Source organism: Manis pentadactyla, chromosome 11 (assembly GCF_030020395.1).
Source record: "Manis pentadactyla isolate mManPen7 chromosome 11, mManPen7.hap1, whole genome shotgun sequence".
Taxonomy (NCBI): Eukaryota; Metazoa; Chordata; class Mammalia; order Pholidota; family Manidae; genus Manis; species Manis pentadactyla.
Genome location: NC_080029.1, coordinates 33,569,146 through 33,590,468, shown reverse-complemented (window position 1 = coordinate 33,590,468; position 21,323 = coordinate 33,569,146). Strand labels below are relative to the sequence as shown.

General features: G+C 42.2%; 1 protein-coding gene across 3 annotated transcripts in view; it reads right to left on the bottom strand.

The window, feature by feature from the left end:
• Positions 1-11,723: 11,723 nt before the first annotated feature.
• Positions 11,724-21,323, bottom strand: part of ZFYVE26 (zinc finger FYVE-type containing 26) — a 64,795-nt gene continuing 55,195 nt past the window's right edge. For all 3 annotated transcript variants that reach the window (XM_036905972.2, XM_036905971.2, XM_057488369.1), the window contains 7 exons: positions 20,240-20,437; positions 19,340-19,539; positions 18,368-18,509; positions 18,014-18,073; positions 16,746-16,928; positions 16,099-16,143; positions 11,724-13,714 (listed from right to left, as the gene is read on the bottom strand). In XM_036905972.2, the coding sequence (XP_036761867.2) occupies positions 13,511-13,714; positions 16,099-16,143; positions 16,746-16,928; positions 18,014-18,073; positions 18,368-18,509; positions 19,340-19,539; positions 20,240-20,437 (1,032 nt within the window). In that variant the 3' untranslated portion in view covers positions 11,724-13,510. The remainder of the gene's footprint in view (positions 13,715-16,098; positions 16,144-16,745; positions 16,929-18,013; positions 18,074-18,367; positions 18,510-19,339; positions 19,540-20,239; positions 20,438-21,323) is intronic.

Sequence of the window (21,323 nt, the reverse complement as noted above, 5' to 3'; positions counted from 1 at the left end):
AAGAGGAGGGAATACTCCCAAACTCATTGTATGAAGCCAACATCACCCTAATAGCAAAACCAGGCAAAGACCCCACCAAAAAAGAAAACTACAGACCAATATCCCTGATGAACGTAGATGCAAAAATACTCAACAAAATATTAGCAAACCAAATTCAAAAATACATCAAGAGGATCATACACCATGACCAAGTGGGATTCATCCCAGGGATGCAAGGATGGTACAACATTCGAAAATCCATCAACATCATCCACCACATCAACAACAAACAAGGACAAAAACCACATGATCATCTCCATAGATGCTGAAAAAGCATTCTACAAAATTCAACATCCATTCATGATAAAAACTCAACAAAATGGGAATAGAGGGCAAATACCTCAACACAATAAAGGCCATATATGATAAACCCACAGCCAACATCATACTGAACAGTGAGAGGCTGAAAGCTTTTCCTCTGAGATTGGGAACAAGACAGGGATGCCCACTCTCCCCACTGTTATTCAACATAGTACTGGAGGTCCTAGCCACGGCAATTAGACAAAACAAATAAATACAAGGAATCCAGATTGGTAAAGAAGAAGTTAAACTGTCACTATTTGCAGATGACATGATATTGGACATAAAAAACACTGAAGACTCTAACTTCAAAACTACTAGAACTAATATTGGAATTCAGCAAAGTTGCAGGATACAAAATTAACACATAAATCTGTGGATTTCCTATACACTAACAATGAACTAACAGAAAGAGAAATCAGGAAAACAATTCCATTCACAATAGCATCAAAAAGAATAAAATACCTAGGAATAAACTTAACCAAGTAAGTGAAAGACCTATACCCTGAAAACTACAAGACACTCTTAAGAGAAATTAAAGAGGACACTAACAAATGGAAACTCATCCCATGCTCCTGGCTGGGAAGAATTAATATAGTCAAAATGGCCATCCTGCCCAAAGCAATATACAGATTCGATGCAATCCCTATCAAATTACCAACAGCATTCTTCAATGAACTGGAACAAATAGTTCGAAAATTCATATGGAACCACCAAAGATCCTGAATAGCCAAAGCAATCCTGAGAAGGAAGAATAAAGTGGGGGAGATCTCGCTCCCCAACTTCAAGCTCTACTACAAAGCCACAGTAATCAAGACAATTTGGTACTGACACAAGCCACAGACCAGTGGAACAGAATAGAGATTCCAGATATTAACCCAAACATATACAGTCAATTAATATATGATAAAGGAGCCATGGACATACAATGGGGAAATGACAGTCTCTTCAACAGATGGTGCTGGCAAAGCTGGACAGCTACATGTAAGAGAATGAAACTGGATCACTGTCTAACCCCACACACAAAAGTAAATTCGAAATGGATCAAAGACCTGAATGTAAGTCATGAAACCATAAAACTCTTAGAAAAAAACATAGGCAAAAAACTCATAGACATAAACATGAGTGACCTCTTCATGAACATATCTCCCCAGGCAAGGGAAACAAAAGCAAAATTGAACAAGTGGGACTATATCAAGCTAAAAAGCTTCTGTACAGCAAAGGACACCATCAATAGAATAAAAAGGTATCCTACAGTATGGGAGAATATATTCATAAATGACAGATCTGATAAAGGGTTGACATCCAAAATATATAAAGAGCTCACATACCTCAACAAACAAAAAGCAAATAATCCAATTAAAAAATGGGCAGAGGAGCTGAATAGACAGATCTCTAAAGAAGAAATTCAGATGGCCAACAGACACATGAAAAGATGCTCCACATCACTTGTCATCAGAGAAATGCAAATTAAAACCACAATGAGATATCACCTCACACCAGTAAGGATCGCCATCATTGAAAAGACAAACAACAACAAATGTTGGCGAGGTTGTCGAGAAAGGGGAACCTTCCTACACTGCTGGTGGGAATGTAAATTAGTTCAACCATTGTGGAAAGCAGTATGGAGGTTCCTCAGAATGCTCATAATAGACTTACCATTTGACCCAGGAATTCCACTTCTAGGAATTTACCCTAAGAATGCAGCACTACAGTTTGAAAAAGACAGATGCACCCCTATGTTTATCGCTGCACTATTTACAATAGCCAAGAAATGGAAGCAACCTAAGTGTCCATCAGTAGATGAATGGATAAATATGTGGTACATATACACAATGGAATATTACTCAGCCATAACAAAAAAACAGATCCTACCATTTGCAACAACATGGATGGAACTAGAGGGTATTATCCTCAGTGAAATAAGCCAGGCAGAGAAAGTCAAGTACCAAATGATTTCACTCATATGTGGAGTATAAGAACAAAGGAAAACTGAAGGAACAAAACAGCAGCAGAATCACAGAACCCAAGAATGGACTAACAGTTACCAAAGGGAAAGGGACTGGGGAGGATGGGTGGGAAGGGAGGGATAAGGGCAGGGAAAAAGAAAGGGGGCATTACCATTAGCATGTATAGTGTTGGGCGGGGCATGGGGAGCGCCGTGCAACACAGAGAAGACAAGTAGTGATTTTACAGCATCTTACTACGCTGATGGACAGTGACTGTGAAGGGGTATGTGGGGGGGACTTGGTGAAGGGGGGAGCCTAGTAAATATAATGTTCTTCATGTAATTGTAGATTAACGATACCAAAAAAAAAATTACACATATCCTGAGCTCCACTATGAAGTCCAGCAGTAGTATAGGACTTTGTTTAATCTGATACATAGATGCAGAAAAATCAAGCTCTGATAAACTTTCTGCCTAACATCATTGCTGTTCCCTCTTCTGGCCTCCCTGCTCTCCTATACTGTGCCCTTGTGACCTGCTTCCTGCCTCAAATGCTGAAGGTCACCAGGAAGAGACAGGAACATGTGCCTGATCTTCCAGCCCAATGATCTGAGAAGTCATGTTATTGGTTCCAGTCCTAAAGCATCCAATGGGCATCCAGGGACAAAAACGGCCTTTCCTTCCATAGCAAGCCGACTTATAAAAACACAAAACCTTTTTATTAATGGAAATTTTCAACAAGACAGAGACAGAGCAAATATAATTATGAATCCCCATGTACCCTGCCCTTCATCCAGCTTCAACATTGCTAACATTTTGTTGATCTTCTTTCATCTATTGCCCCCAGGTCATTTTTTGGGAGGGTGTGGTGTTATATTTTAAAGCACCTTCCAGACTTCATACATACCCATAAATACTTTGATGTGCATATCTAAATAAAAACTTCATTTTTTTTCTTTTAATAAAAACAGAATACTGTTATTCTCACTTAACAACACTGACTAGATGCGGGATGTGGGCAGCTTCCAGCAAGGGGGGCATGATGTGGGTGAGACAGCTCTTTACAGCAAGGACAAACTCTACAGGGGGACACAGCTGAGAGCTGTCAACTACTTACACCCTAGTGTCTCGGGGTGTGGGGGCTTTACTTCCAAAGTGGGGGAACTGGTTGGCACAACGCAGTTTCTGCTCCCACTGCATACATATCAGACAAAGGAGTAGGACCCATACTATCTAAGAACAAGACATAGTACCCAACAGCACACTTTGCAAAAGATATAAACAGGAAATTCACAGAAGAAACGAAATGGCCAGCATGTCTTAGAAGTGATCAGGGAAATGCAAAATCAAACAAAATGCCATCATGTCATTTTTCAGCAGACAGATAGTCAAAAATTAGCTTAGTGAATGTTGACAAAAGGCTAGGAAACAGATATTTATCTATCTATCTATCTATCTATCTATCTATCTATCTATCTATCTATCTATAAATTTTAAATTAAGGTATCATTGATATACAATCTTATGCCCAGGTTTCACATGAGTGACTTTGTGGTTACTACATTCCCCCCTATTATCAAGTCCCCAGGACATACCCCATTACAGTCACTGTCCATCAGCATAGTAAGAGGCTATAGAGTCACTACTTGTCTTCTCTGTGCTATACTGCCTTCCCTGTGCCCCCCTATATTATGTGTGCTAATCGTAATGCCCCTTAATCCTCTTATCCCTCCCTCCCCACCCACACCCCCCCAGTCCCTTTTCCTTTGGTAACCACTAGTCCATTCTTGGGTTCTGTGAGTCTGCTGTTTTGTTCCTTCAGTTTTTGCTTTGTTGTTATACTCCACAGATGAGTGAAATCTTTTGGTACTTGTCTTTCTCCACCTGACTTATTTCACTGAGCATAATACCCTCTAGCTCCTTCCATGTTGTTGCAAATGGTAGGATTTGTTTTCTTTTTATGGCTGAATAAATATTCAATTGTGTATATGTCCCACATCTTCTTTATCCATTCATCTACTGATGGACACTTAGGATGCTCCCCTATCTTGGCTGTTGTAAATACTGCTGGGATAAACATAGGGGTCCATATGTCTTTTTGAATCTGTGATCCTGAGGAAACAGATATTTTTATATACTGCTTGTGTAAGTGAAAGAAATGGTGAAGCCAATTCTTTCCAGCAATTCTGCTTCTTAATATTTGCAGTAACATTAGCCTATGTGTGTAAGAAGGCATTGTTTGTTTCCAAAATATTGGAAACAACCTAAAGTTCATTGATTGGGGAAAACTAGTCTTTGGCATAATCATACAATGAGGTAATGTATTTGCTTTGGGGGTAACTAAGAAGTAATATTAAAATTTTAAAACATATATTGTTGAATAAATTGATGAACTGCAGAATGATAGATGTATACAGGTGATAAAATTTATGTTTAAATATTACATATACATAGTAGGATATCACATATTTTCCATGGGTACATGTATAAGTATGGAAAAGCACAGAATAAGGTCTAAAACCATACATAATTGGCAGATAAGAAAGGATGCCCCTGGGAAATATTGATGCCCAGATGAGAAATAATACTTCAATTTTTAAAAAGCAGAGTATTTTCCTACTTTACTTGGAAGTTAAAAATTAATTTCATGTCAGTAGCAATACAAATTTGTGCAGCCACTATGGAAAACAGTAGGCAAGCTCCTCAAAAAATTAGAAATAGAAAAAGCATATGATCCAGCAATTCCATTTCTGGGTTTTTATCTGAAGAAAATGAAACCACTAATTTAGAAAGATATATGCACCCCCATATTCATTGCAATATTATTTACAGAGCCAAGGTATGGAACAAACTAAATATCCACAGATAGATGAATGGATAAAAGAAAAAGTGGTACATACATATAGACAATGGAGTATTATTCAGTCATAAAAAAGAATAAGGTCTTGCCATTTGGATATGATTTATACCAACATATATGGATCTAGAAGATTTTAGGCTAATGAGATATGTCAGGCAAAGACAAATACCATATGATTTCATTTATGTGTGGAATTTAAAAAACAAAATAAATGAACTATTAAAACCAAAAAAGACTCAGATATAGAGAACAATTTGGTGGTTGCCAGAAGGGAAGGGGTCGGAAGAAGGGCAATATAAATGAAGGGGATAAAAAGGTGCAACCTTCCAGTCAGAAAATAAATAAGTCATGGGAATGTAATGTATAGTATAGGGAATGTAGTCCATGATATGTAACACCTTTGTATGGTGACAGATGGTAGCTAGACTTATCCTGGAGATCACTTCATGATGTATATAAATGTTGAATCACTGCTGCACACCTGAAACTAGTATTTTAAGTCAACTACACTCCAATAAAAAAATTAATACTTTCAACAGATACTGTTGGCTTTCATTGTCACTGTCCTTAACTCTAATTAATGTATTGCAGTGTTCTCAACTCTAGCTGTATTTAAAACCTATAAAATGCCAATGCCTAGGTCTTAGCCTCAGACATTCATTTAATTGTTCTATCCATGGGCAAAAGTTTTTGAAAGTACTGGGTGGCTTCTGATGCGCAGTTGGGGCTTTAAACCAAGACAATCTTGGTGGCTGCATTTCCCTTGCAAGTGGTTGGTTATGGACAAGGCATGTGCCTTGGTCATGGCCCACGGGATGTGGAAGGAGTCTCTATGGTAGCTTATGGTAGAGGCTTCCTCACTAACCAAAAAGTGAGACATGGGAAGACATTTTCTGTCTTCGTCTGTTGGATGTTGTCGTGGCTGAATGTGACATCTGAATCTACCACCCTTATGACTCATGAGTGGAGCTCAGCTGCCTCAGAGAACAAGGATCGTGGAAGGAAGAATGGCAAGCACCTGAGTTGATGATAAAGTTGTGAGTCACTGACTTAACCAAGACTGTGGCTGCCTTCCTTTGAGACTTCTTTTTATATAACACAATAAATTGTCCTTACTGTTGAAGTCTATGCCATGAATGATACAATAGCATTATGTGGAACCACATAAAATTGCTGGTATTTTACCATTTATAACTTACTTTTTTCCACTGTTTCTACTCATCTAAGGCAGATGTCTTTGTGACCTACTTTTGTTACCTTCAATTTCCTCATCTCCAAAGTGAAATTTTGACACCAGTTTTAATGTATTTTTCTCTACCCAAAAGATTTGTCATCTTCTATTAATTTCAGCATTCGTGGGGATAACTGACCTAACATCCTAGTACAGAGACTTAATAGTTCTGGTATATTTTCATAGGTGTTCATCAAATTTTAATCTATGTGTAGAGTCTATTTTTTCTACATATAGATATATGACATCTGTTAGCCAAAAGTTAGCTGAGAAAACTATAGAACATGAAATACAACTTGCTCTGATGAGAGGAATGTTAAATTTTAGGGGCTTAGTAAGTAAAACTTTATTTCTTGCTCATGTCACAGTCCAGTGCAGTGATGAGACTGAGAGGGTGGCACTGTTCCACATGACTTTCATCTCAATAAAATCATTAATTACTTGTTATAATCATCCTATATTCTGTGAAAGGATAAAAAAAGTCCAAAATATATTTAATGTGTATGCAGTTTAAATGTATTTCGTAAAAATGTAAATTAAATGCAGAAGTAAAAATTATTTTTAAATGTCTTAGGTTTTCTTCTAAAATATTCAAGTTAACAAAATGACAAGGTAGAATACATTATAGCTATGGATATCAATATCTTACATAAAAATTACTAAAAAAATAATTTTAAATAAAGCTACATTTTTCAGTTTTTTTAAATTTAATAAAATTTTATAAAAATGTAACTATTCACAGCCAAAGCAATCATGAGAAAGAAGAACAAAGCTGGAGGGATTATGCTCCCTGACCTCCAGCTGTACCACAAAGCCACAGTAATCAAAACAATTTGGTAGTGGCACAGGAACAGACCCATAGATCAATGGAACAGAGAGCCCAGATATAAACCCGCCCAAGCATATATGGTCAATTAATATATGATAAAGGAGCCATGGATATACAATGGGGAAATGACAGCCTCTTCAGCAACTGGTGTTGGCAAAACTGGACAGCTACATGTAAGAGGATGAAACTGGATTACTGTCTAATTCCATACACAAAAGTAAACTCAATATGGATTAAATATCTGAATGTAAGTCATGAAACCATAAAACTCTTAGAAGAAAACAGGCAAAAATCTCTTGAATATAAGCATGAGCAACTTTTTTCTGAACATATCTCCTCGGGCAAGGGAAACAAAATTAAAAAATGAACAAGTTCCCACTTGTTCATTTTTTAATCAATCTAAAAAGATTGATTATATCAATCTAAAAAGCTTCTGTACAGTAAAGGACACCACTAGCAGGACAAAAAGGCATCCTACAGTATGGGAGAATATATTCATAAATGATTCATCTGATAATGGGTTAACACCCAAAATACATAAAGAACTCATACACCTTGACACCCAAAAAACAAATAACCCAATTAAAAAATGGGTGGAGAACCTGAACAGACATTTCTCCAAAGAAGAAATACAGATGGCCAACAGGCACATGAAAAGATGCTCCACATTGCTAATCATCAGGGAAATGCAAATTAAAACCACAATGAGTATCACCTCTCACACCAGTTAGGATGGCCAACATCCAAAAGATAAGAAACAATAAATACTGGTGAGGATGCAGAGAAAGGGGAACACTCCTACACTGTTGGTGGGAATGTAAATTGGTACAACTGTTGTGGAAAGCAATATGGAGGTTCCTCAAAAAACTAAAAATAGAAATACCATTTGACCCAGTAATTCCACTCCTAGAATTTTACCAGAAGAAAACAAGATCCCTGATTTGAAGAGATACATGCACCCCTATGTTTATCACTGCCCTACGTACAATAGCCAAGATATGGAAGCAACCTAAGTGTCCATCAATAGATGAATGGATAAAGAAGATGTGGTACATATGCACAATGGAATGTTATTCAGCCATAGAAAGAAAACAAATCCTACCATTTGCAACAACATGGATGGATCTAGAGGGTATTATGCTCAGGGAAATAAGCCAGGCAGAGAAAGACAAGCACCAAATGATTTCACTTATTTGTGGAGTATAAAAACAAAGCAAAACAGAAGGATCAAAATAGCAGTAGACTCATAGATACTGAGAAGGGACTAGTGGTTACCAAAGGGGAGAGATTGAGGAGAATAGGTGGGGAGGGAGAAGGGGATTAAGGGGCACAATAATTCACAATCACAGTAAGGTAGGTCACAGGGACGGTAGTACAGCATGGAGAATACAATTAATGACTCTGTAACATCTGGCTATGTTGATAGACAGTGACCGCAATGGAGGGGGTGAGGACTTGATAATATGGGTGAATGCTGAACCACTGTGTTGTGTATGTGAAACCATCATAAGATTGTATATCAATGTTACTTTAATAAAAATAAATATATAAAACTATTCACAATTCTAATGTTCAATGTCCATTTGCCATTGTAAACAATGCATATCATACTGTATGCATGTTTCCTTTACTTGTACATGTCGACTTATTTCAAAGTAATACATTTTGCTTATTTAGTCTCCATATACAAGTACTGCAAGCACACAGTGATTATTTCTTGAAAGACAAGAAACAATCACTCAGCTCTACTCAAAATAATATCCATTTTAATGCAGGCATCTATTATGCTCGTGCTGAGAAAGAATTTGACAAGTTAAACTATCTTTCTCCTTCCCAATTGCTTCCTCTGTTCAAATCCTCTCTGCACTCGGAAGCAGCAGCACAATCTACACACCTTCAAAGCATTCGGATGCGAGACAGGTTTCCCTGGGACTTAAAAGGGTTAGTCATGAGAGATGTTTAAGGTTGTGTTATATCAGAACTGAGTGCCAGAGCCTAATAAACAGAGATGTCCATATATTCTTAAATACATTTACTAGTTTCTTGTGCATTTTTGTGATATGTAAGGTTGTTTAAAGTACATGTCTGAAGGAAGGAGCCCATCTTGCCTGTGTCACAGGGCATTACTGTTCATATGTAACTCCACATATGTGAAGCTCCCTTTTGAGGAAGGCTGGAGGAAGCCCCTCAGACTTCTCATGAGCAAAGAGAAGCCTGACTCCCTTGATCATGACCCAGAGTCTGGAAATTAGACTGGGTAATTAGAGATGAGAGAAAACAGGAGTTTGGAAACCAAGGTAAAGCAAACTAAACAGACACAGGACTCTTAGTCTATAAACTCTGGACGCATGTATCCTTGAGGTGTTTTACAGGAACTTAGACCTCCACCAGATGGGCCACCTCTTGATAACAAGCATGCAGAGCCCAGACCAGGTGGAGCCAGAGACTCATAACTAAGATTCCTGAAACAGTCCTGTCACCGCACCACTGAACAATCAGAGGAATGGGCGTGAGCCAATTGCACACCCTGCAACCCTTCCCCACAATTTTGCCCTTAAAATCTGCTTGTAACCCTACGGGGAGTTCAGGATCTTGGGCATTAGCTATCTATTCTCCTTGCGTGGCGCCCTGTGACAGAACTTGACTTTCAACTGAATATGTGCTCTATGCACGTAGTCATTTGAATGTTTGTTGAATGAGGGAGGGGAGGGAAACTAGTCAATAGAAACACTGAGGTTTCTACCCCAGGGCAGCATGCACAGGAGTAATAACATTAGTTAATACTAATAATCACTGAAGGAGAAAGATCAGGTTCGTGAGTGGAATAGGATGTGTTCCATGCTGGATGTGCTAACAGTTTTAGGTGCAGGTCAGTCATGTGGCTGAGTACCAGGAAGCAGTCAAAAGACAGGTCTGATGTGGAAAAGAGTTAAGGGGGATGTTTTCCCCCAAGATACTTGCTGAAGCTGTGGGATTGTATGGGAGAGTCTAACAGTGTAAAGAGAGAATGGATAGAACCTTGAGGAATTTCAGCCCATAAGTGGGATGATGAGGAAGTATAGCCACAGAAGCAAATTATATGTAGGGGAGATGGCATTTAAAATGGGCTTAAGAAAGGGTTTTGCCAACAAGGGGGCTGGAGGGTGAAGTAGTAGAGGTGGTGAAGGAAAGGTTCCAAGCAGAAATACCAACAGGAAGAAAAAGGGAGCAGGAAAGCACCTCACCACAGAAGCCATCAGTAGCCAATGTTGAGTGAATTTGTTGCAGAAGAACTGGAAGTTTCAAAGATGCGTCAGTCAGTATGGAAGAGAGGATGACCAAGAATAGGCCATTTCAGTTAAGGTCCCTGTGACAATGGCTATTCCGTTGCTCAGGTATGAAACAGTCTAACAGCATTTGGTCTGCATTGCTTAAACTCCAGCCAAAGAAACCTGCTAACTTTGGAGTGTCTCAGGTTTCTTATCGTGGTCAGTGGGCCTCTATCCTGTCTATCCTGGATTTAGATTGAGTGTTCCTATGTCCTTAGTTCTGATATGTTTGTGCCATGTCCACAACAGGTAGTTTCCAGGGCTCCGTTCATCATTACTTTACGTTTGTTGTGTTTGTTTTTAAAGTTGTTTTAATGAGAAAGTAGATGAGATCACGTTTCAGGGGAAAGGAGACGATGGCAGCAATGCTACTTGCTCGGGTATCATTCTGTGAACACAGGCTCTGAGAGGGTGGCAAGAAAATAGTGAGAGCTACGTTTGAGTTCTACTTTCCCTAAAGACCCTACACCTGGTCTCAAAGACTCATAATTTGGTTGATATTAAAGACATACAGGATTTAAAAATATCAAACAGCTTTTAAAAAAATTAAGAGTACTGTTTTTCAATCATCAGACTGGCAAAGATCCACATAGTTTGGTAACTATTGAAGAAAGGGTGTGAGAAAGCAGGTACTGTCCTGTGTTGCTGGTGGGCGAGTTAACTGCTGCACATATCCTCTGACTCAGGGTTTTCGAGATGAGATAACTGACTGAAGCATAATTTTTAGTGGCAAAAGATGGCAACAACCAAAAATGTCCATCAACGGAGACTGGTTAAATAATTATGAAGTATTTCCACCATGAAACATTATTGCTTGTTTATGCATAACATAGCTCTGGACTTATATGCTAGAAACTGCTAACATTGGTGGCCTCTGGGAGGAGGGGGGACTGGGCTGAGGAGACAGGAATGAGAAGGAATTTTCATTTACCTTCTACAGCTGGTGAATGTTTGACTTATCTCTACTACCACCCCAACTGAAGCAAAAAAGTTTTCTGGTGGTACAAAGTACACTAATAGTTTTTAACACGTAGGAAACTTGAGGCAGATCCTAACCAAAGAGTCATGAGTCATCATGGCAATCATTTAGAGAAGTTCAAGAGTGGAAGGCCATCTGATCTGTCCCACGCGCTATTTCCTTCCTGACAGAACTCCAAGGCAAAAAGGAAGGGAAGGGTGACACAGCACAAAGGAGTCACAAAGCCAAGGAACTTGTAGGACACTTTATTGTGGCTGCTTGTAGTAAATCACTCAACCCTTCAACATGTACACTAGTTTGTTTTTTGTTGGAGGCCACAGCATGATGCTCAATACCTGATCTTATGTCAGTCTAGTCAATGGTTGCCTATTTTATAGTGCAACTAGTTAGAGGAAAAAGTCAGGAAGATCTGGTCTTCACATCCCAAATTAAGGGCTGCAAGATTTCCAACCTATTTATATAAAGTGCTTATTATGTTCAGTGCAAAAAGGGCAGACTCAGGAGGGCAAGCAGATGCCAGGGAATGACATTTCCTGGGAGACAGATGCACTCTAAGACTCAAAGAAGGAAAAGCTGCTTCTAGTATTTCCCTTGCAGTCTTTGTCCTCTCCAAGAGGACTAAAACTCTGCATCTCACAGATGCCCATAATAGTTGTTCATCTTACAATCGAACACTTGCTTCAGAGCGAAATCCACAGGGTTTCTAAGCACCAGAGATACTGACTTTGGCTTCCTCTTCTGGTTTGTCTCCACAGCAAATGTGACATCAACAGGCTGAGCTCTAGCTGGTGGGAAGCTCAGGGCTGCAGAGCTTTTCTTAGGCTCCTTATTTGCAAATCCAAGTCAATGGGCACAACAGACCTTTTCTGAAACACTGTCACATCTTGGGTTGGGAAAACAAGCCAGTGCATTTTTAAGGAGTACTTCACCTAGTTTTCCAACACCTATTCATTTCCCCCTCATTCTCCTGGGCTTCTCTCTGGAAGCCCACCCTTGACTCTCTCTGTTAAGACAAAGAAGTGTATTACCTTCTTAATGATGCTCGATCTTTGCATATCCATCCTGCAGTCTGGGGAGACTGTAGAGAAGCAGAAGAGAAGAGGGAGTAGTTCCCTAACCAATTTAAGGGTAACCCAAGCAGGCAAAGTCTAGCCATTCAGCCCCAGAATCCTGGTTGCCATTTCTCTTCCCAGCCTCTCAAAGAAGGAACCACATTCTTTTATTCTGCAGCAGGGATATTCACAAAACACCCTGGGCCTGTTAGCAAGTCCCCCCACCAACTTGTTTGGAGAAGTTGGCCTTGCTCTCCACACTGGATGAATGCAATGGCGCCCCTGCTACTGTGGGCAGGGGCTGGACCACCTGCATGCAGCCACAGCTTTCAGATGCCAGCACCTGAGGACCCTTCTGTTCAGACTCTTCCAAACTCCTGGTAACTCCCTGTGCTTGTGGCAGGAGACCCAGAACAGTTTCATTCCACAGGAAGCACTTGCCCCAGAGCCATCTCTGAATTTCTGGAATGCAAGGAAAGGGAAGGAGGCAATCTCTGTGGTGCTGCTCTAAAATTCTCTGTAAAATCCTTAGTTACCAGGAGCTACTGGAGCATCTCCACATGGAGGGGACTGTGTACAAACAGGATGACCCGGGTTAAGAACCAAAACGCAGGGAAGGTTTTTAGAGTTGCAGAAGTCTAAAGTAAAGTGCCTCTGTACAGTGGGGAGAGTTTGATTTGTTCGGAAATGCTGGGCGTAAACATGAGTGCACAGGAGTATGCACACAAACTCACTCACTCTGAGGTAGGAAGAACTGGCCAACTTCAAACACACAGATTCCACAATTTTACAGAAACATGGCACTTGAGTGAAAGGGCCTATCCTTGCCCAAGATGGTAAGAAGGTCCAATCCAGCTCTTTCCGACCTGGGGCAGAGCCAGAGACATCCCTCTGCACAGGAGGAAGAAGTGGAGTTCATCTCCATCGCTCCCGTCCTGTCGTTCTCAGGCCCTGCTGCTCACGGTCACTTCCTGGAGCCTGAGCCGTGAGCACCCCGGGTATGGCTTGTCAAAAGCCACTGGGCACAGATGTCTTGCACTACTGCATCACCGCTGCTCTTGGCGGCCTGCTGCACCTGCTGGACGAGGGCTGTGGCCAGTGAGTGCTCCTGCTTCACAGCTATCAGGTAGGCTGAACGCAGTTTGCAACATGTCAGGTAGGCCTGAACCTAGTGATCGGGAGTAAGAGACAGCCGAAGGGAAACCATCATGAATGAATCACCGACACACACACAGAAGCGGGTCAGAAGAGCCTGCGCAGACGAGAGCACCTCTCACCTACCAAATTAATACTTGGGTTCTTGCCTTTCTTTATATTAGGGCAACCCTTTAAATATTCTGGACACTAACCTATTACACTGTGTATTTTGTACTATAGAAAGCTACCACAGATAACCTAAGAATTTCAAAAAGAAGGAGGCAGACAGGCAGGCAGAATCTAGGCTCTGCCCATTCCCTCTGACGCCTTCCTCTTCACTGTCCTGGACTCTTCAGCTTCCTTCTAGCTTCAGCATCCGCATTGTCAGCACTCACAAATTGTGACTTTATAGCTCTTTGGTGATTATTTGATTGATGTCTTGTCCTTGACCAGACTTTAATCTCCATGAGGACTGGATTAATACCTGCTTTTTCTAACCTTTGTATTTCTGGCCTAGCATGTAGTAGGTGCTCAATAAACGCATTAAATGCATGAATGAATGAATAAACCCTCATGTCTCTTTCCTACTAAGGGCACACAGAGTTCTACCTCACTATTTTCTGTTTTCAACTTGCTGAATCTAAACTCTTTTAATAGGAAATTTAGGGAAGAAAAAGCATACACACAATTAGAAAAAGTCTACTTAAGGTCTAATCCCAGATTGACTTTTGCTGTTTAGATCAGAGGCAGCTTAGTTTTGGGTGCTCTCTCATAGTCTGAGACCCTCCATCTCATTCTCAGCTTAGTGGAGACAAGACCCCCTTCTTTCCCTGGCTCCAATCTCACCAGCACAACCCTGCTTTACCAGTGTTCTAGGCCAGCCTACCAGGCTCACACGAGCTGCCTTCCAGCTTCTGGCAGCTGCCTTTCTGCTGTGATGGTCCCTCCTGCTGGTTGGACTCTATACTCTCACCATGTTTCATCATTCTATCTCCCTGTTGTCTTGGTCACTGAAGTCTTTCTTTCCTAAGCTCAATTACAGGTAATCCCCTGAAGCTAGAAGATGTATGGCATGTTCTGAGCTCACTAAAGTGATCAAGTCGGGTATTTGGGAATCTACCTGCTGCCCCAGGATGTTAGCTCTCCAGGCCTTCGATTCCAGTTAGCACCTATATATGTTAAACATACTATCATAGGTTGGCAGGCAAACTTCCTACCTGAAGAAGGAGAATATTTTACAAGAAAGTCTGGAATGGGAACTGAATGAAGCTGGTTTTTGGCAAGACATCTATGGCTTGAGATCACTTTAAGTGCATTAGAATAGCTACTGAGAGAAAAAAATGGAAAAAGTGGTCATGACTGTCTAGATTTTTGTGCACATCTTTCCCAGGGACACAGCCTCTGTGCTTTTGAGTGGGAGGGTCACTAAGGCTTGGAAAAGGACTGGAGTCGGGGAATCAGAGAACCTGGGGGTCTAGTCTGGCTGTTGGATTCTCATTCATATTCTAGAAAAGCATTTCTCCACAATTCAGAATTCCATCCTTTCCATAGGACCTCATCTGGATGTTGCAGAATTAAATGAAGAAATGCTAATAACATGCTCTCCCTCACCCCTCAACTGAAAAAGGCCCTGCAAATCCAGTACAGCGATGAGCAATACTGCTATGGAGAGCAGCTCTGTGGCTGTTTTAAGAAGCTGTGTGCTTGATGTTAGTTTTCTTCATGATGGACTCAGATGCTAGATCATTCCACCGCTAGTAGCCCGGGCAATCTGGCTTGGTTTTCCCATGTCTTGCCTGGCCTGTGGGCCTTATTCCTGATGGCAGGTGGACCAAGCCTGTGGTTAGCCACAAATAGGAGCAGCCGGGAATATTTTTATTCTGCCTGGCACTCCTTGCAAAGGCAATGGAGAGCAAAGGTTCACCGATTTCTTACTAAACAGGGAAGTGTCACTGGACTCTGGCAAGAGGGCTGCTCTGGAGAATGAGACACCAGTGGATATTTGTTGGTCAAGAGTTGGGTGAGGCATTTTTTTACTGTAGAGGGTAACCTTTTCCCTCTGGGATAAAGCAATACCTGCCCATTCAGTCAGGCAACCTGAAGCTGACAGTGAAGGATTTCCTAGGGCTCTCTGAGAGAAGACCACCACAGAAAATGGACATTCAAGAGTAGCCCGGGGGATTTTGTCTCAGTCATAAAGAAATGGGAAGGCAAAGGCTAGTGCAGTCAATGTTCACATGTTCCCTGTTTTCTCCCTTTTACACCCCTATGTGGGCTGAGCTCAAGTTCTGGAACTCAAAGAAGCTGAGATACAGGCTGAAAGGAACTGTGGTGGGGAGCAAGGGATAGAAATGAACAGGCAAGTCCCAAGTGCTGTGCATGAGCATCACCAGGTTTGGGGACAATTCTGCTCACCTTATTGTCATCACTGTGTATTGCCTGGATCAGGCCCTCCAGCTCCTGTGCACAAGAGAAACACAGCAGTTAGGAGAGGGAGAAGAGTCCCCCAGTGTGGGAGCTGCGGCCTTATCCAGTCTCAGCACAGCTGTTCTGACTCCAGGGTGGAGTCAGAACTCAACTCCTGCAATGAGAACAACAAAGAAAAGCTAACAATAACACTAGGCTTGGGAACTTGAGAAAAAAGAACAGTTCCCAAGAGGCCTGTCCTTGGCCTTCACCAATGGGATGTGGCTTTGCTCACCCAACAAAGAAGCCACAGGGGGACGATTTCCCGGGCAGCATGCTTCGAGGGCCATCTGTGGGTCTACTCTGACCTCCACTATAATCACAAGGAGAAGCTTGACTACCTTGGTCCACAGACACTTGTAGGCACAAACAATAACGGCCAACAGCTGTGGAGGGACACTTTCCAGGTATAGAGTCATCTCCCTGACTGTCCTTTCCAGGGAAGGGCTGACTGGAGTGAGGTTGTTATTATAGAGGGGTTAGAAAGATAGAGGGATTTTGTACGGTGTCAGGTACTTTCTGTGGAACAGAAATATGAAGAGGGGAATGTGAACACACTGAAATAGACAGAGGAGCCAAGGACCATGAGAGTGCACCTGTGGTGGAATTCTCTTGAACGCTTCCAGGCAGTTGAGGAGGATCGTGTCGCCATCACTTCTGGCTGCCATGCCTGACTCGATGACACACTTGACTAGTTGTCGGATCTCACTGTATTTCTCCCTCTCTACCAACTGCTGGGAAGCTCTGCAGTAGGTCGTGGCAGCGTCCAGCTGGAAGTCCTAGAACAGATGTGGGATGGCGGGCTTAGGGTGGTAGGCAACATCTGAAAAGCTCCCACTATGCTTGGTGGGGATAAGCCAAATTGACTGTAGTCACAATAGTAAACATTTATATGACAAGCAAACAAAAAAAAAAGCAAAAAGTTCCTCTTGGAGTTGGGCAGATATTTCAGAAGCAGCCATAAAAATTGTAACCTTAAAATCTCAAATGGTACATCTCACTTGCTGCCGTGTCACTTTCTGAAAACTTTCTCATCAAATTCCCGACTAGTTCATGCTCCCTCTGAGTCACCTTTCTCTCGGGAAAGGATGTTAGAGGCTGGCACTTGCTGCTCTGGACATTTGTGCTCTGTTAAGAGGTGCCCTGGTGTTCAGAAACAGAAAAATTCACCACGAGACTGATTTGCTGTTAACTACCAGAAAAACACTCAAGCCTGGTCTAGGACGATAGTTACCACAGGGCCTCCCACCTGGGTTACCATACGTGAAGAGCTTTGTCCAACACAGAATAGGGGAGGAAAAAAGAAATATGACTGATCATTTATGAGGACATACACAATGCATTCAAGAACCTGCCTGCCCAGAGAGTGACGGTTCTTAGGGTGTCTGCCGGGAGTTGTGTGGTGGGGGGTCATCTGGAGGAACATGCCCCGTGGTTTCAGTGCTCTGCTTCAGCCTCTGCTCCAGCGCCACAGCCACACCTGGGTCCTCTTATCTCAAGCAATAGAAAATGTACTTCTGGGCAGACAGGATGGAGGGGAAGCCCTTCCTGCCAGTGGCTCCTCCTGCCACCCAGGACCACCCTGGCCACCTCCTCTACCCCCTCACGGGGTTGCACAGAGGCTCTGCAGGGAAACTGCTGTGGGGAACTGTTCTGGCCCTGGTTTCAGGTATTTCTTGGACAGCTTTAAGGAACTGGTTCCTTGGCTTTTGGCAAAATGGCCTGGAGTCCTGAATTTAACCAAGTTCTGTATAGCCATCTCCTTGATTTCATCCCGATATACAAGGAGATCTGCTTTTTGTGGGATAATCTCTCATAGAACTGATTGCCTTTGGTATAATCTTGAGTGATCCAAGAGTCATACCTGTAGAACACGGAATGCAATTCCAAAGCCATCTTCTACATTTTTCCCTCCTAGCATGACCTGAAAAGGAGAGGGATAGGTGCTTAAGAAGCAATAATTACTGCAGTAGCCCCTCAATCAAGAATGAGGGCCTCCATTCATTCAACAAGTATTTGCTGAGACTCTACTAAGTATTAGGCATTAGAAAAACAAGAGTAGTCAAAATGGACTGGATCTCCAGCCTTCTGTAGCTCACATTCTAGTGCGGAGGCAGCTGTCAAACAAACAAGCTGAATAATAACTAGACATTACAATTGTGGTAAGTGTTTTGAAAGAGCAGAACAGTCTAGCAGAGGTCTGAAACACTGTCCGTACCTTACAGGCAACATCCATTTTCATGTGGTTATTTCCAAACAGGGTTGGCAAAGGTAAGGTGGTGATGTGAGAGGTCCCGGTACTTTCACACCGATGTAGGAACCTGGTTACTTCCATCTGCAGCTGAAGCGTGTTCATGTGCCTGTAGTGATGGGGGTGCACAGTGTAGCCTTCTGAGGGGCTACGGGAGGGATGGCAGTGCAAAAGGCAAAAGAAATGATGTGGAGGGAGGAGAGATCCAAAACACCCTCTGAGCAGTTATGACAAGACAAAAACTGGGGGTCTAGTGCCCTGCACAGACTCAGTAATAGTTAAGGTGCTCCATGGAACTGGCTGAGGTCCAATCCTAGAATCACAAGTATTTATTGAGAACCTATGTACTGCTAACAGCAACAAAGGTCAAGAAAGACATGAATGAACCCTATGCTCACAGAGTTCATAGGCTAGAAGAGAGATGAATAATCAACAGAACATAGGCTATGGTTGGTCAAATAGCAAGGCTTATGAAGTGACTGGGCCTATAAAGGCAACAAATGGTAGTGGTGGAGCACGCTGTGTTCCAAGCGGAAGGACTGGCAAGGAAAAAGGCTGAGAGGAGGGAAGGACTTTGTGCATTGAGGAGCCTCCAGGAGGCCGGTGTGACTGATGCTCAGCAAGGGAGAAGAGCAGCACGAGATAAAGATGGACAGGACAGGGGCCGGATCACACAGGACCTTTTTGCCTATTGTTAGGGGTTTGGAGTTTAGTTTAATTGTCACACGTGATCCTAATCCTCCCCCTAGTCTCATCTCCTACAAGCTCCTCTGTAGGCTTCCCTGGCTTGTGTTAACTGGCACCCAGGAATGATTCACTTTAGATGTTTGTGTGTTTTTCCTAAGGGCCCAGGAATGTGCACGAGCAGCTTCGTCACCAGTAGATGCTCAGCCCCAGCCTTTCTGTTGCACCCTAGTTGTTCCTTGAACCCCGAGCTACCTCGACACATCAGCTGCAGCCATCTTCTTTTGGAAGAAGGTGATTTTCTTCCTTCGAGCGCTGCGGGAGGTTTCTTGGAGGTAGATCTTCAGGTGGTCCTTGGCCTTAAGCAGCCAAGACAGCTTCTCTCCCAGGTCTGTATATGTCTTTGCTTTGTGACTGAAGAAGCGAATACAGGTCATGGCAGCCCGGACTTGGTCCTAGAGGAAGAAAGTGATGTTCAGGTCAGAGGAGACCTGGGATATTGGAGGGTAGGGGGTGTGAGAATTCTGACCAGATTCCCAGCCAAGAGGTCTGGTTACCAGCACCCACTCCCACCACCGATGGTACAACTACTTTGTATCAGTTACTCCCAGGCCCAGGAGATCCTACAGTGAACTGACTGGCTGACCTCTTGGGTATGATATTGTTTTGCCACAGCAGAGATCTTACAAAAGGACTTCTGGTTCTCCATTCAACTTGGATTCACTCTTATTTTGGTGCTGAATAACTCAGTTTCTCTGTGATTTAGTATTGGGAACCTTCAGACAGACTGGGAGAAACATTCACTCTCCCATCATACCTCTTCTCTAGAAATTTTTACTTTTACACCATTCCTTATGAATTCTGCATTCATGCCTCATGCTGATCTTGAAACTACCATATACCTGTTTCTAACCTCTACATTCCTTGTATTCTGAAGAATGTCATTACTGACAAGATTGAGGTTTACCTCTGAGGATGAAGATGGAAATCCTAAAGCTATTTAACAGTGCTAGAGGGCAACATGTATTTGCTCTAGGGCTGGTCAAACAGCAAGGCCAGGGACCAAATGCCAGTCTTGTTCCCTCACCTCATGCAGCCTCCCTGCCTGGCAGGGAATCAGCACAAAGGTAGAAGGCAGGACGGTGCAGCTATTACCTTCATAAACTGCTGCAGTTCGTACAGAATGTGGTAGTAGTTCTTCTTCTGTAAATGTTGGCAGGCAGCAATCAAATGCTTTCCCCAGCTCTCCAAGGTTGGATCAATGGATTCTAGCAAGTTTTCCAAAGTGTGTAGCTTCCCACTTTTATAGCTTGGCTGGAAAATGCCCTCTATGAAGAGTTCTGGAGGACTCTCCTGGAGCCGGGCAAAGCAGAAAGTCAAGTCTTGAGCCTGGTTCTGGCACTGGGATCCACCCTGAACTTCCTTCCCCTTATATACCTTCAGCATCCTCTATAGTAGTGCTTCTTAACTTCTTGCGTGTCACACATACCTTTGAGAATCCTACTCTAGTATGGCTCTACTTCTTTCCTTCCCTGTAGAGAAAAGCTCCTACACATCCTCCAATTTCTCTCCTCTACTTGTCTCTTGGACCTCCTCTTAAACCAGGACGCAGTCGCAACTGCCCCTTAGGTCACCAATGACCTCTAATCGTTAAATCTAAAATTCTTAGTCCTTGTTTTCCATTTTATCTGTAAACAGCTTTTATTACAGCTGATAGCTTCCTCCTCCTTGAAACTTTTTATTTGACTTCTGGGACACCACTCTCTCCAGGTTTTTTGCTTACTTCTCTGGCTATTCCTCCTCAATATCCTTGGCTTATTCCTCCTAATCTCCTCAAGGCTTAGCAGAAAACTTTTCTTTTCTACCTCCACTCACTGTTGTGGTAAATTCATAGAGTCTCAAGGCTTTAAATCTTATCTGTTTGCCACTTAGGCCTAAGTGCCTATTTCCAGCCTATTCATTCCTCCCCAACTCAGGAAGTACATATTCAACTTACATACAGTCGCCTGCTCAAAATTTCCTTTCAACTACCTTGTAAACTTAATACATTTAAAACTGTACTCCAGATTGTTTCTTCCAAATCTACTTTTTCTGCAGTCTTCCCTTTCTCAGATGGCAGTTTTGTTCTTCTAGATAGATGTTCAAGTCCCAAACCTTGGTCATCTTTCCTTCACATCAAATTCATTAGCAATTCCTATTGGCTCTATCATCAAAACACATGCCACATCTATATATCTGA